The 15,500-nt window shown below is 40.4% G+C and overlaps 3 protein-coding genes and 1 long non-coding RNA gene across 4 annotated transcripts; 2 read left to right on the top strand and 2 right to left on the bottom strand.

Moving 5' to 3' along the window:
- Positions 1–501: 501 nt before the first annotated feature.
- On the top strand, positions 502–4,745 carry LOC145908071 (uncharacterized). The gene is made up of 2 exons (XR_014402940.1): positions 502–1,079; positions 3,722–4,745. It is a non-coding gene; the product is annotated as an uncharacterized LOC145908071 (long non-coding RNA).
- A 194-nt stretch (positions 4,746–4,939) lies between these two features.
- LOC145908070 (uncharacterized) lies at positions 4,940–6,343 on the bottom strand. Its single transcript, XM_082995245.1, has 2 exons — positions 5,941–6,343; positions 4,940–5,759 (listed from the first exon to the last, which is right to left on the bottom strand). Exons 1-2 carry the CDS (start codon positions 6,340–6,342, stop codon positions 5,424–5,426), a joined length of 738 nt encoding a protein of 245 aa, XP_082851371.1. The 5' UTR covers position 6,343; the 3' UTR covers positions 4,940–5,423.
- A 26-nt stretch (positions 6,344–6,369) lies between these two features.
- Positions 6,370–8,437, bottom strand: LOC145908069 (uncharacterized). Its single transcript, XM_082995244.1, has 2 exons — positions 7,410–8,437; positions 6,370–7,087 (listed from the first exon to the last, which is right to left on the bottom strand). The coding sequence occupies exons 1-2, from the start codon at positions 8,019–8,021 to the stop codon at positions 6,692–6,694; spliced, it is 1,008 nt and encodes a 335-aa protein (XP_082851370.1). The 5' UTR covers positions 8,022–8,437; the 3' UTR covers positions 6,370–6,691.
- A 4,373-nt stretch (positions 8,438–12,810) lies between these two features.
- Positions 12,811–15,219, top strand: LOC145908948 (uncharacterized). Its single transcript, XM_082996266.1, has 6 exons — positions 12,811–13,396; positions 13,502–13,588; positions 13,660–13,946; positions 14,187–14,425; positions 14,592–14,725; positions 14,909–15,219. Exons 1-6 carry the CDS (start codon positions 12,811–12,813, stop codon positions 15,217–15,219), a joined length of 1,644 nt encoding a protein of 547 aa, XP_082852392.1.
- Positions 15,220–15,500: the final 281 nt, after the last annotated feature.

The raw sequence follows: 15,500 nt of genomic DNA, 5'->3' as shown, positions 1-15,500 counted from the left end.
GTCACCGACAAAACGTATCTGGACGTGATTGAAGACAATTACAGAAATCGCTATGGGTTAAAATGAAGAAAACTCTCTCCGTTTAAACCTGCAAAAACCGTCTTTCGCATAGATTATGAATGCGCGAAAATAAATAGGCAGCAAGTGCGCCAATAATATATAACAATCTCGCTTTGCATGACAGAACAAGAATTTTAATAAGGGTCAATTCAACGTTGCGCTGGGTGACAGCACATAATACAGTGCAAAACGTGGTGGTGTTTTAGAAGCAGAAGCAAACGTCAGTTGCGCTGATTTCCCCATACAAACACCGGCCAGAAAAGCATACAAGCATGTGGCGCAACAAAACAGCGACACAATGCCAAAGTTTGGGCGCGCGAAATTCGGTTTGTCAACTAATGGAAAATCGGGGACCTGCTCCTTTCGCGTGCGAAGACGAACGCACGTAACGCGATAGCTCACAAAGGGTACTTGTTACCAAAACAGCCGGGCTGTGAATGAAGGGCGGTACGTCAGAGCCGTAATCAAATCTCATCCACTCTGCGCGCTTCTATTGTTGATGATGTAGCGCGGGATGAAAAACGAGTTTTGGGAACACGACAGGGTGATGCGTGGTGCGATGCACGGGTCCTGTGATTTTCCGTCGGACTTAGGGTTGAGTTAGGGTGGGACTGTGGTAAAGTATGCTGGTTGAAGTTGAATATTAGAACTGCACGCAATAAACGTAAGGTGTACATAAAAACAATCCAAAGCCTCCGATTTTTCGAAATTACAAAAGGATTTTTAATTTTGTCGGCAAAGCTTGTTTGTCTTTGATAAGTTCTCTGTCACTGGTCGTGTAAAACAAATAAAATTGGTTTCATTCTTGCGTAATAGTTTATTTTGGAGCAATAAAGCACAACTAAAAATCAGAGGAAGCAAGTATATTTTTTTGTTTAATATATGACCAATATGCTTATTTTTCACAATAGGAGCTCTGTTAGAAACCTGCAGTATGTGATCGACAATTGTCCGGCAAATGATTCAAGTGAGAATCAGAAGTTAAGTTGCAAGACGCCATGATGACTGATGTTTCAAAGGTGGGTTTTTCTCTACTTTGGTTTCTTATTTACGGAAATACGAACTAGAACCCACTGAGTAATTTAAAAATGAGATTTAGTTTATTTTTTAAACAAGGTTTTGGGGCCTGTATATGGTGCAGTATGTCCTTGTGTTCAAATTATCTCCCAGAAAATTACTAACGAAAGCTCCACGCACTTTCTGGGTTAGCGAAATAAAAGAAATAATCGAGATTTAAGACGTGTTTTTTTGGTAAAAGCAGCAATTTCGTAATTTTCGTCACTAATAAGGGGTGTCCACATAATAATATACATAAGGACACAAAACATATTTTGGTTGGGAGCCAAAATGGATATCACTATTGAAACACGAGCGATGATGACACATTGAGAGCGCTTATAGCAGCGAGGCCAGGTAAATTTCCAGGCATCGCAGTGACTGCGCAAAGATACCCAATGCTTGGTCTGAGTCGGCGTTTAGCTAGCGGAAACAAATGCGCACCTAAGCGCGACCAGGCCAAGCGAATCGAACTTAAGAAACCTGTACTGTAGATAGCCCTCGAACAGTCTACTGGTTTCCCGTCCTTGTTGCTGTTTTCGTGGTGGCAGGAACAGTTCATCGGAGGATGGCGATAAGACTGTGGTATAACGTTTGGTGGTGTGATTTACGGTGAAGGGATAGAACATGAGTTTAGAACGTGATGACAATCTGACCCACCTGAAAACTTATGAAAACGAGAAAGAAAAATGTTCAATGATAGGTCTGATTTTTAAATCAAGGCAAATTCGTGTTTATTAAAGTCAATGTAGATGTTTACCTACTTTTTTTTCTCGAAGGCCCACAGAGTTAGGGAAGCCTGGTGAAAAGGTAAGAAGTAAAAGCATGGAAGTTTGTAGACGATTAGATATGATGGTGGTGGTGATGGTGATGGTGGAGTGAAAACTATTTTTTTTTTCATTTAAAGCATTCAAATTACCAAAACTACTCGATAATAACTATTTTTTCCCAAAATTCCTAAATGTTTCATGAATATCATTCAATAAGCTTAATAGATTATCCAACATCAGTAATACTACACGAAAATTTGGCATTCGCCAGCGATAAATTATCGCAAACAGTGACCTTAGCATTGGTGGTGGGAACAAAACATGATGACTTGCTGTTACCCGTATGTGACCGACCACGTGATCACAAAATGGCCAATCGCAATACTGAAAGTAGACGGTGACGTAATTTGTTGTGCGGCTATTGTGAAACCTGGCATGTTTAAACCTTGTACACAAAGCAGGACACGACGGGAAATGAAAAGACGCAATTGGAAACTTGACAAGTATGACGTTTGTGGTGTTAGAGAAAAAGTAATGGTGGCATTGTAGGAAAAAAGTATAAACAAACTCAAAGCTAGGTTTTCTAACATAAAATTAAGAAGTATTTTAAAACTTTACATCATGAAATAAAATGACTAATAGTCTTTCCAACGGAACCTAGACTAAATTCAAGTAAATGACGTTGAAATGATAAGTTGTTATACGTAGTGATGATTTGCGCTCCGATGTGTGATAAATCACATGATCACAAATGGCCAATCGCAATGCTGAACGCAGTCACGTGGTTGTAGGTCTTTCTAGTGCATTCTCATGTTTGAAATACCCTAAAAGTGCCCATTTTTTAAGCTCGACACACAAACGAGGGAAAAGAGTCGTCCAATCGGTTAAGTTTGCATGCAGTAGTTAGACTGGAATGCATGTAAACCATACAAATGGTGTTTGCTGTAGTATCAAGCATAATCTAACGGATGCTATTACTTTTGTCTGTCTAAACGTTATCACATACCTTGGTCCTTCAAAAATACTGTATACAAAGCATTTTGCTAATTGCCAAAAATAGGTTATAACCTGATAAAAAAAAGATGCCTGTCTGAAAAAACTAAACTTTATTATTAAACTTTTGCAAAATATATACATGTTTGCCAAAGTGGGTTGCTTCATCTACTAGGTTAGCTTCGCGCTCAAACATACAGCTAACTTCGGTGGGTGCAGCACACTAACATGGTTTTGTTCGACCGCAAAAACTGCACTACGTCGTGTAAAACGGTTCTAAACTACTTTCCAACAAAACTCCGCAAACTTACCTATTTGTTGTTTTATAAACTTTTTGAGAACTTTTATACCAACTACAAAAGTTATCTTACATATTTTTTGATTTCATTGGAACAACTGACATAAAAAAACAAATGTGCAACTCCATATAAGGGTAAGGCCAATAATTTTCACAAAATCCATCCATATCACCATCATATATACCAGAAAAGACACAAACAAGTGTAATACAGAAGTAAGTTGCCGTTTTGAAGAAGAAACGTGATGAAAGTGAGCTTCCGACCGCCTATTCGGAAATGTAGGGTGGACGTTCTATCGTTATCGCCAACTCGCATTTTCGAATTGACGGTCGCCGTAGCCTGTTCAACCATAACTGCGGAGAAGTTGCTTCATAGCGCCACCAGCATTATGAAAAAATTAAAAAAACAGCCGCAAGGTGTCGCCAAGGAGCAAAACTGGTAACAGGTTGGATTGTTTGTTTTGATTAGTGGTGGCGGGAAGGTTTGCAATGAAAATGAAAAACTTTAACAATCGTTTTAATCATAAAAATTTACTTTATACAGATGACGTCATCGTGTCACCATGCCAACGGACGGCGACAACGCCAATGAAGATTGGCATTGTATTCACAAGCAACTGATATCGGCGCCGAGTTCTTTGTAAATATTGTTTGCCGGTCAGAGACATGATCACTTTGGTACATATCTACCGCAGCTATGCACAGTGTTTTCTGGCTGCAAATCGCTTCCTTGTGTCAATTTTCTGCCTTTACTGAAAAAAATCTCTTTTGTGTATTCTTGCTTTCACAATGTCTGGCACGTAAAACGATAACCAGACGAATAACTGAACTTGCCCAAGGCATTTCTTGTGCAATTGATTGCTACACCTTTTAACAATTGGTATAAATGCTTATAAATGTGTTTCACTGGTATTACACTGCTGTTCAGATCACTAGTTGGTACAAAGACATACAGGTGTTTAAGTGTTTGTTCATCCACACCGTAGAGCAATCCGCACCAATACCTGAACCCATAACTAATTTGTAAATTACAAGGAAATTAAAAACAATGCCATGTTTTCTGCACGCGTATTACATGCTGTACATACTCAACTGTTATTATTTTAGTCGTTCTATACTTTGTGTATAGGCCTACTGTACAAAGAGACAAACACATGGGCGTTGTCTTATCCTCAAACATATCTTGATGTAAAATCACAATACGCGTTTCACAACTGTTATACAACATGGGTTTTGTGTTTATAAAAACGTATGGAGACATCAACAATTTTCCATCGTTAATTGTAAAAACGGTTTTTGTAGTATGAAATTGATAATCGAATGCATTTTTCTTGCGTTAAGCCCATTACCCCTTACCGTCCGCCAATATTTCCAAGTGCAATGCAACAGTAGACTTTAGTTCTGGTGCAGGGGTGTCCACGATTATTTCGGCGCAAAAATCTATTACGTTTCGCCACAGCAACAGCGCCTAGCGCCGGTTGAATGGACCACATGCAATATTCGTATGGAAATATATTTGTGTGTATGCTGTGAAGGCCTGAATCCGAAAATAAAATTTGCCAATTGTGTGAGATGAGTAATTGTAAGCAATGTTGTTTGGGTGATGTAGTTTGATGTTTAGAACTAAAAAATAGATACCTTGTTCTAAACATTGGTATTTGTTTTTTCAGAGATTGCTTTAACATTACCACATGTGCATATGACGTTTTCTAAATTATTGCAAGACTGTGAGCAGCTGTACTTGTAGATTCCTTTTCTAATATACAGAAACAGCCGCATTGTATTTACACTTAGCACTGGAAAGTTGTTTATAGATTACAAACGCTTATGTTCCAGAACAAACACAATTTAGAGCATGGCTTCACCGCCAGTGGGCCGCAGGAAATGCAAAAACTGGTGGTCTGTAAGAGGGCAAAACCATTCAAAGAAAATGTTGGACGCATTGTGAGCTATGTGGACCACAAAATATCATTTGAATACTCTATGCTAGCAGTTTTGGACTGATTCTGACAGTTTTTGCTACATGTTATCATCGTTTAAAAACCGAAGGATTAACCAATTTCAATTTTTTGTTGCACTTTCAATTTTGAAGAAAAGAAAGAGCTGCGAGTTAAAAAAGATTGAAAATCGGCACAGAAGTCAATATTTATGGCATAAATTTGGATTGAACATTTGCTATACGTTAGCTAGCTAGCATGAACTTAACAGGGACAATGTCGATCACCACGTGATAGGTAATGCTTGATTCAACACCGACAGTTCGGCGTTCCCAATAATTTCTGCACCTCCGCCCTCCAATGGCGACAAGATAGATATTCAGAAATGTAATGAGCGGCCTCTGCTTTATCTCCTTTCACCGACTGCGAGGATGCAGTGGAAGACATAGTAGACCAAGCAAACAAAGGATGGGTCTTGCTTATCTGTTTCTTTTCGGGATTGTGGCGAGGTTCTCCTCTCTCACAGCACTTGCAAGTAGCGTTTTCGAAAGGTCCAATTAGCAGGGTGTCGCCATCAGTCTCTCCAACAGCGTTCGCTGTGTCTTGAGCGATTTTGTCGTTCTTAAACATTACGTTCAGAGTGATCTGCATTGCCAAATAAAAAATAATCGGTTTTGACCCTACTTGTCGTTATTGTTTTACTTTGTTTCCATGCTCGTCAAAACCTTACTGACCAAATTGTGTTAGAAGAGATGTATAACATTTAGCGCTTTGCAACTGCAGTGTTTTCGAGATTTTAAGGCATGATATGCATATTACAACTTACTTGGGCAAGAGATTTATCAGCTAGTGAAATTCCTCCAATTGTAATAATGGCGGATGCGTTGCAAATCTCCCTAAAGTACGACAAACTCTTCATTTCACGGTAAGCATCGACCACCATCTTGGCGCCGTGACTGTGGGCGAACCACACGATTCTTATACCGCGGCATTTTGAGGATCGACTTGCTTGTGCCTTTTTCTTGATTGTTTTGAACAAATCTTCATCCCGTGTTGATAGAAGGACCGAGAGGGGGTCGGTTTTATTTGTCAGAACTGAAATTTGACTCTCGTCGCATGCTAGACCGAATATCGTCTCCCTCATTGTGGTAACTTCTCTTCTAAAGTCGTTCGGATTCGTTCCTCCGATGCCAGCCACGTAGTAGCAGTGGAAACCTTTGCAAAGCATTGTGGGCTATGTTATCACTACTATCACCTGAAACAGAATTAAACAGTGATAATCGCGTAAAATGATAAAAATGAGCAAACATTTAAACGTTTTCAATGTTTTTTAAAGGAATTTTGTATGTACTAATCACGATATAAAACTGAACAACATTATACAAAACAGATTCATCAAAATGTTTTTTATAAACTAGAACCACAACACAGCCTTGATTTACTGTTAGCGGTATTTACACAGCGTGATTTTTGGATATTTTATGACGACACAGCTCACGTTTAACAATGAAATAAACGCAAGCATTACGATAGGTGACTCCAAAGACAGCAATCTATGTAAATTAAATTTTATTTATCTAAAGTTCAGTTTGTCCGTCGCCCCGTGGCGGTTCTTCTCCGCAAGAGCAAGTCCCAGGCAGGATTACACCAAGTCTTGCTTGCAGATCTTTTCTCCATTTTTTGCAGAGCACGTAATCACTTATGTAATGCCCCGTTACTTTGGTTGAATGCAAAAACTGGGGCACAAACTTGAGCATCTCCCTGAAACCTAAACCGCTATTTGAGTTTGATGCCTTTGAGATTGGCGGGGATGGTGATTGTTCTGGAGGCCTCATTTCCTTTGGAACGCAACACATACATCTATGATTTTTAAATGGGCCCACTTTCATTGATTCTTCGTTGTGACTGCCAAGTCCGACGGTCACTGCTGCTTTAGCATGCAAATCGTTTTCACTCTCGACGTTCAGAACGACCTGAAGACAGCAAAAGGTATCGCGATATTGGTCGGTGTAGATCAAAACCGCTTTTAGCTGGGACAGCGTCAGACCAATATGTTAAATATCACTCTTATGTGTAGTGCAATCTCTCTAGTGTCCAAAATGATCGTTCAACACCGGTATAGCTCAGTGTTTTAGAGCTATAGGGTCATGGATTAAGGTCGTAAGGCTTTATATTATTGTGATACCGCAGAGAAGCAAAGAGGACACCAAAATCATTGAACTCAAGGGTATTATGATACAATGTAGTAACAATTACAAGAATAATGTACTATTTCCTTTATTTCTTAAACCTCACCTTGGCCATAGTCGGATTAATAAACGTTACACCGCCGAGTGTTACAATCGCCATCTTTTTCGCAATCTGGTCGTACTCCTCCGGGGTTTTTTCATGACGAATCTGTTGTAGGGCTTCGTTGACCATTTTCGCGCCGTGGCTATGAGCGAAGATTACTAAACTCACTTTGTCGCAAGGGCTTATTTTCGGAATCGAGACGACTTCCCGGATAATTTCTCGCAGTAACTCCTGGTCTCGGGTTTTGTTCATTTCGTCCAGCACAGTTGAAATGTTGGTGAAAATTTTCAGGCGCCAGGATTCGTAGTCGAGACCGAAAATTGTTTCACGCAAAGCGCGCGCGTCGGCTCGTCCGATACGCTCTGACACACCTCCTAAACCGAGCACCACAACCGTGGCAAAATGACGACAGAGTTGGTTTTCTACGACTTCACCCATTATGTTAACTCGTGTAAAAGTAACACGAAAAAGGTGAGTTAAATCTGTGCACAAAATGGTCAAAATCCATTTGGTGTAAAAATTACATTGTGGTAATAAATTTGCAAGCTTACAATGCGATGGTAAAGGCCTGCCCCGGAAAAAATGTATACGCCATAATGTAGCAAAATGGTGCATAGTTATTTCCAGTTGAGTGTAACTCAACAGGACACTGCTGTCGTCATTGCGAGAGAGTTCATTTAATGTCAAGTTAGTGAAAAAATCCTCGCAAATTTTGCTGTTATTTTAATTTCGGTTAACGCCTTGTCGTTGGATATTTGATCTTCAGTTGGTAATGGTATCTACTACATGTTGTCAAAACGAGCTCCTTTGGTCTCTCATTACTTCATGTCTAATCTAGATAATACTAACGCTGGGCTTGGCAACGCCGTGTCAAATTTCGTTGCCAAGCTCGGAGCACAATTTACCTAACTGAACACTAACTACTGTTTATGCACTGAACTTTTATGAGTACTTAGCATTCATTTAAGTTACAATATCTTACAAAATACTTCAATGAGTCGCATCTCAATTTTCCATATAGTTTGCACGTTCATATCCCCACGCCGTATCTAGTAACGCTCCACAACTTTTGTATGACCTATAGTGCAATATACAAGAGCCTAGTTGATGTTCTACACCTGTTGCATTCGCTGCAGTAAAGCGACATATGAAAACGAACTTCTTCTACCAGTTTTTATAGCAGTCTGGTAAACAACTTCAGAAGGGGATCTGAAAATGAGTTCGGTGCGCGGCCCAACGACTGCACGCATCACCATTCGCATCATTAAATGCGAATGGTTCCTCTTTTTGTGGTTGGGCTCCACACACGAGGTGGGCGGGAATGTTAGTATCGGTTCCTCTTTTTGGTTCCGCATGTTACCGAGACAGTGCGACTACTGTGTAATGAATTTATTCACCCAACATGAATCAATACTGTATGCCGCATCCAACAGAACCCAATTTCGTTACATGATCCGTGGCAAATAACCAGAAAGAAGCTAAATAAGTTTTTATACACGGTACTGCTTGATAAAAGAAGCAAACGATGTGTTTGTTTGTGCCTGAATCATTCGCAATACTGGCTACCTTTTCGCGTACAAACCTACAAACAATCCAAAAGGTTAGGCGAAAAGGCAGCGAATAATTTGACACGCAACGAATTACGTCATTGGTTTCCGTTACATTTTCCCAACAACTCTTGCGGTTACACATGCGCTCAATGCCAAGTTGACTAATGGATTCATGTCGTTGCGTTGATTTTAACATTCGTTCTCGTAAGTCGCTATGCTTGTACTTCCCTCTTTAGTGTGTTGACATAACTATAACTAAAAAAGATTGTATTTTCTGACGTTTCGCCTGTACGTACGACTAGGCTTCTTCAGAGAATAAAACAAACACAGTAGCGAAGCGAACCCATGTGTGTTTTACAGGCGAAACGTCAGAAAATACAATCTTTTTTAAACAAAAGGTGTATATTTGTTGTTCTCCACCAGAAGAGCGTCAGATTCATAATTCATTATGATACCTGGTGGTCAAAGCCTATTTTCAGTTTTCACGTTACGGCATACTGATACATTGCTGTTCGTAAATGTTGTTAAGGTGGGCAGGGGATACTCATGTGATGACCTAAGCGAACTGGTTGTCAACAACCGTATATATAGGTCTATGTTTTACTCCGAGCACAGTATTCCCGCGGTTACTATGCCATGCTGTTGGTGAGAAAACCGAATGCTACAATACATGAGTCCCACCCCTGTTTAGTTGTACTGAAATAAACCATTCAAGATAGAAGGCTTTTTGGGTGTGATCCTACGACAGACCGTGATTCCCCTTGAGGAAATTACATTCACGTATAGGCGCCTGTCTCGATAACCCTTATGGTTTTATCGGTGCCCACGTCATTTTATTTGTTGTTCGTATTCATCGGCGATAATTTATTTTATTCGTTTTTGGCCTTCAATTCAGATCACTGAGAATGTTTGAACGTTATTTAGTACGTAAAGTGAACGTTTGTATATCGCCTGGGAGAATGACACTTCAAGGAAATGATCATAATCTGTGGAATTTGTATTGCTTGTGGCGGTGTGCTTCTACAGGTGAGAGGTGAAACTTTGGTAACGGTTCCTCTTTTCCACACCACTGAACGTTTGGTTCCGCATTTTAATTGAGTCACTGTGACTGTACGAAAAGGTTATCGAGGCTGTCAACAAACTGCACGCAACCTATTTGCGTCCAAGTTACTTTCACATCAATACTTTTCGACACGTAATAAGCAACTGAATGAAAGCCAACTACAATATTGTGGGTAAAGTCAAGGCGTAAATAAAAGGGCGAATGTTCGCTTGTAAATGTGAAAAATGTATTGATGTGGTGGCTAAACTCAGCCAACCGCTCTGCTATTCTAACTGCAAATCTCAAAGTCACCGCAGAGAAGTATCGAAAAATCATCAGGATGCGTAACCAATTCTTTTTGATTTCTCTACCGCTGCTCATAAATACCACACACCTCGTCCTCGTTAGCGTTAAGTTTGGTCGTTCTAACTCGCGTTTAATTGGGAGGATATTTACATAAAATACCAATTAATTATTCATGTTTTGACGTAGCCATGGATGTGCAGTCTCGGGGCACTCTGTCACATTCGCACCGTAATTTTACTTTCTTTACACAAGTGCTACCCCACTTTCATCAACAAGTAACACAACCAAGCGTAACAAACCGTGATAACCAGAACGTGAAAAATTGTTCACCGATTTGAAAGATTCTTACGGTGTGTTTTCAGTGAACGCGTTTGCGGACACACGTAAATTGTGTTTTTATATCAGGGAAATAATTTCGTCTGAAGCCTACTAGCTAGCTTGCGTCGCACCAACAACATTAAAGCAAATCACCTTTGGGAACTTCTGCTTTACACAAATGTGCATGTGGTGACTTCAGTAACCTTACTTACACTATTTGTAGGGGCATAACCAACCTTGCAAATGTGCCAGCTATAGTACCAGACAATATTTCGAATTCTATCAGGGAGAACCGTGCTGTGATAAGGGCCACGCGTGCATTGCACATTAATGCGATTACCAAGTAAGCAGATTTCACCTGATATAATCCACTTGTGTGCATTTAGTACAGGTGGACAATACAATTGGACGACTGGCGCATGACACAATGGCATGGAATGTGGGCCAGGTAGGTCGTGAAGGTGCACGCTCCTTATCAGAAATACGGATCGACGCGAAGAAAAAAGAACAGCGCGGGGCAAACGCCCACCTCTGACAGCCGCAGTACCCGACAATTATCTCACGATTTTTCCATAGCAATCCAGTTTGGACTTGAAGTCTGTTTCTTCATTTGTGTGAACACAGGTGACTTTTATTACCTTGGGATTAGTGTAACACTCAAAAACCTAGTTCCCAATACCGAGCGGTAGCCAACCGCGACTGATGTAGTGCTATTAGGGTTGCACACTGTGGCACCATTTGTGCTCAATTTACACGCGAAAAATACACAATAGATGAACACAGGCCAAAGATTGTCCACTAACTCCTTTACTGCGTCCTGATAAAGTCAAAATATTTTAAACTGTGAAAAAAATGGCATGCAGTGCAGTCATAAAATCATCATTAAAGTATGAATATTTTCTACCAGAGAATTTCAGTTTGGACAATAAAGAGTAATGTATATTAGGAATTATTTGTTTATGTTACAAATAATTGTGTTGAAATAAAAAACAATATAATTTCTAAACAAAAGTATAACCAAATAATAAAATATGAAATATTACCAACCATCCAATATCCCAGTAACGCCATTTGTCTTGTAGAAATGATACAGAACATGATGAATAAACTGAATTGAATTGATGTGTACACATACAACCGTCAATACTTCTGCTTGAGATGAAGTGTAGTTTTAATATAATTTTTATTATATATTACATATCACCAATCCAATAGGGACCAAGTTCCACCCAGTCAGCCTTTTGAATCCACCAGTTGTATCTCTGTTTTGTCAACTAAAGCAAAGGTCAATATTAGTTTGCCGGCGAACGCTGCAATGTAAACATGATTACTTGCGTAAACACAAACTGCAATCACAACCACGATATGCTTGACAGTTGAACCTCAGTGGAGCAAAACAAACAAAAACGCACCCTTGCGATTCTAAGGGCGCTCTCCTTTGTTTCACATCTCGCTACAACAACAATGCATCGGCCTTGCGCGTTAAGACAATGCGAGACAATGCAAGCGCGCGGCCTTTACAACGCCGACAATAGATTTCTTCGCGATGCCTTTGCCGCGCGCCCGCCCCGCCGCTAGCCGTAGGCGTCAGTGCATTCATTGACCTCGTGCTTTTGGCCTAAGGGATTATAGTATGCCGGGAACCCAAAAGAAGTCGTTCCAGCACCGTTCTCTTACATCTCGGCGCTTTGCAGCCTGCTTCTGTTATTGTTCTTTCTCCGACCCGCATAAAACAGCGAGGGATGTCCAGCGGGTAGATCATTTGTAAGCAGCTGTCCGCAGGTGCTTGTGCAGGTCTTCGAGAGCATGGTTGACGAGTACATAGGAATTTAAAATTAAATGCCTGCAGAGCTATTGCGGTCGTCACCAAGGCAAAGCCTACATTATTTTGCAAACTGAATTACTTTTAGGGATAGGTATTATCTGTTAGTAAAGCAACAAATATTGATAAAAGGAAATAGTTAGTCGAGTATGTGTAATTCAGTTGAAGATGCTAGCTGCACGTAAAGTTTTCAAGAAACTTGGCATCAAAAAATTTAAATATTTAGCCATAGGTAGGAAAATTCCGCAAGAGTGTCAATTGGTCTCGTACTGTAGTAAAGAAAGCCACGTAAATATTATTTAAAAAGTTAAATTCTCTGTTTAGGTTTAAAACTACATACTTTTAATAATAAATAAGTTCTGAGAGATGTCAACACAAGTTGCTATGCACCCAGTGCTGGACTATCCCCAGCAAGCGGAAGAAAAGCAATCAGAATACAGCAAGTTCGCTTATCTTCCCAACGCAGTGGATAACAAGAGCAACGACGGTCGCCTTGGGGATGGCAACAACAATGCACCATACGGTGGAAACTTCACCGAAATGTACAGAAATGCTTTCATGTCGCAGCCACAGGCCTACCCTGGCTTTTCATACGGATTTCCTCACAAATACGATCAAAGTTTTACCCACCCGAGTCTCGTTCACCCAAGTGCTGCAGTTAATCCGTTGATGACACCCCCACCTTACGGCAAAGACACCAGTTTTTACGGCGCCGCTAGAGTGCAGCAGATATCAGGGCACGATCAGATGGCAAAATATGGACTGGGAGCTTATGGCATGAACGTTGTGACGCAACAACAAACAAGCACAGGTTCGAACGAGACACCACCTACGACACCAGAATGCGAGTCTTTGAACGAGACGGCGGAGGTCGAATCGCGTAACTCGCCCTACAATAAGGAATCGATTGAAGATGGATTGTCAAATGCTGGAAATATTTCGGATGTGCCAGGTAACGTTTTGTAATTATTTTGTGGATCTGTGCTCGGTGACTTAATTATAGTCAGCGTTGTTTTGTTGTGTTTTTCGATGTAGTAAATACATTGTTTTGTTGTAGAGCAATTGTCCCCTGTGATTCTTCCACTTACCGCCGATAATTTTGCAAACTCGCCGTCAGAAACGCCAAAAGAGAACGACCACAAAGGTAAAATATCTGAAAAACATTCAAAATTCATTCCGAAAAAAGCCGACCTAACTCTTTCAATGCCCAAACAGATTCTTTGTTGCTTTCTTCTCCTCCCTCCCCAATCTGTACAAGTCCATTCCAAGTTGAGGACCCCTACGCTGTATCGCCAACTAGCGACGGGCCTGTTGACGAGGAGCAGTCGCCAGGTAGCGACTCAACTCTAGAGGGGAAGAAAAACAAAAAGAAACGCAATCCCAGAACAGTTTACTCCAATTACCAGCTGCAGGAATTGCACAATTACTTCAAGAAAGTTCAGTACTTGGCCCTTCCAGAGAGAGCACGACTGGCAGCTAATCTCGGTCTGACACAAACTCAGGTAAAACTGATGCATTTGATAAAACACTTGATGTAATACTAAAGTTGTTTTGGAAATAACTGAAGGTTTTGTGAATCTTCAATAAACAAAATAGCCGAAAATTCTTGACTATTGCATTGGCTATTTTGTTTGTATTAAAATTGTTAAATTGTTCATTAACTCGTTTTATCCTGAGTTTAAACCATGCGTTGGCATTGTGGAATGTCCAATTATAAACAAATATATTTTTTAATATCGCAGGTGAAAGTTTGGTTCCAGAATCGTCGTTCTAAAATTAAGAAACTTCTCAAAACTGGAGTTGTCCAAGATCTTGACGAGATCGGAATTCACACTGTGGTGGACAACCAATCTCCAGAATACGAACAACATGCAATCACTCAACGACTCGGAGCTGGAGGAGCCAAAAGGAATAGGTACGACGATGATGAAGACCAAGCGGACACATGGAACCCTGCCAAAATGCACTGTCCCACAAATGGGTAAGTTGGTGGTTTATCATACTTGAGGATTATTTGTGTTTAAAGTTGTAAATAATGATAAAATCATGGCAGGTAAAGTCGCCTATTTAGTCGTTGTAACAACAACATTCCCTGTTAAAAAATAAGTATCAGCAGTGAATAATGAAGTATATTTTTTGTTCATCAGGTTAAATGGTGCTGAAAGTCAAAGACAAATGATGACCGAACAGTTCCCCGCACACGTAAACCCTGCTACTTATCCTTACAACAGCTCTGCCCGTATGGTACATTCTGGTTATATGCAACATTTGCCAGTACCGGGTAAGTTGGACATCTTTCCATGACCTGTAATATTTGAAAATTGGACGAAAAATCGTAAACTTTGGACTATTATTTGGTTCCTTATTTTTGGCAGAATTTTGAACCTTAGACTAGTTTGTTGAATATTAAATAAATATAGTGCGTTTAAAGGACAATCAGTTTACCAATTACATTTTATTTCAGACTACAACAATGCACAGCATCCGCACGCCCAATTTTTGGACCACCAGCACTTTCCCCAGCACCCCAGTTTTTCGGCGGCCCCAACCCTTGCTACTCCTTACCCATACAACCCCACTGAGACTCCAGCTCAGTCGCAAACGACACCACATTATCCCATGCCTCAAGTCGATGTCTCGACCAACGATACGAGAGAACAGGAAGTTGACTACACGGACGTCACTTCTGATGACGTCATTGGTGAGGTCTCTAAGCAACCGACTGAAGCACTCGACGTTGGCTTTGAGCAGTTTAAGGCGAATGCATGGTACTAAGTGTTAGTTAAGTGCATTAAAGACTGGTGTCAAGTGGTTAGACTTAAATGCTTGTTGGATTACTTTTATCACATCAGCGGTTTTGTCAATGCAAATTTTTTTCTAAGCCCACGTGTTGTTTGGGTTCGTACACAATGTGATTAAAGTATTTTCACATAATTTCTATGCGCGTGATTGTTTAACATTACTCTTATGACCTCTGACCGTAGCATTTGTACCATACAATATCACCTCACTGCCTTTTGCTACTTACATTCTGTACAAATTCACCCGCACTGCAC

The sequence above is a fragment of the Ascidia mentula genome, chromosome 7 (genome assembly GCF_947561715.1).
Source record: "Ascidia mentula chromosome 7, kaAscMent1.1, whole genome shotgun sequence".
NCBI classification, from domain to species: Eukaryota; Metazoa; Chordata; class Ascidiacea; order Phlebobranchia; family Ascidiidae; genus Ascidia; species Ascidia mentula.
Note: the sequence above shows the minus strand (reverse complement) of the source record. Positions and strands in the feature narration are given on the sequence as shown.

Bases quoted from the DNA above. Each gene is read 5' to 3' on its own strand.
- LOC145908070 (XM_082995245.1), bottom strand. From the start codon at position 6,342: ATGCTTTGCAAAGGTTTCCACTGCTACTACGTGGCTGGCATCGGAGGA. The intron at 5,760-5,940 runs GTAAGTTGTAAT...TTGGCAATGCAG, and splicing joins CTGATAAATCTCTTGCCCAA to ATCACTCTGAACGTAATGTT.
- LOC145908069 (XM_082995244.1), bottom strand. From the start codon at position 8,021: ATGCACCATTTTGCTACATTATGGCGTATACATTTTTTCCGGGGCAGG. The intron at 7,088-7,409 runs GTGAGGTTTAAG...TGCTGTCTTCAG, and splicing joins TTAATCCGACTATGGCCAAG to GTCGTTCTGAACGTCGAGAG.
- LOC145908948 (XM_082996266.1), top strand. From the start codon at position 12,811: ATGTCAACACAAGTTGCTATGCACCCAGTGCTGGACTATCCCCAGCAA. The intron at 13,947-14,186 runs GTAAAACTGATG...TTAATATCGCAG, and splicing joins TCGGTCTGACACAAACTCAG to GTGAAAGTTTGGTTCCAGAA. The intron at 14,726-14,908 runs GTAAGTTGGACA...ATTTTATTTCAG, and splicing joins GCAACATTTGCCAGTACCGG to ACTACAACAATGCACAGCAT.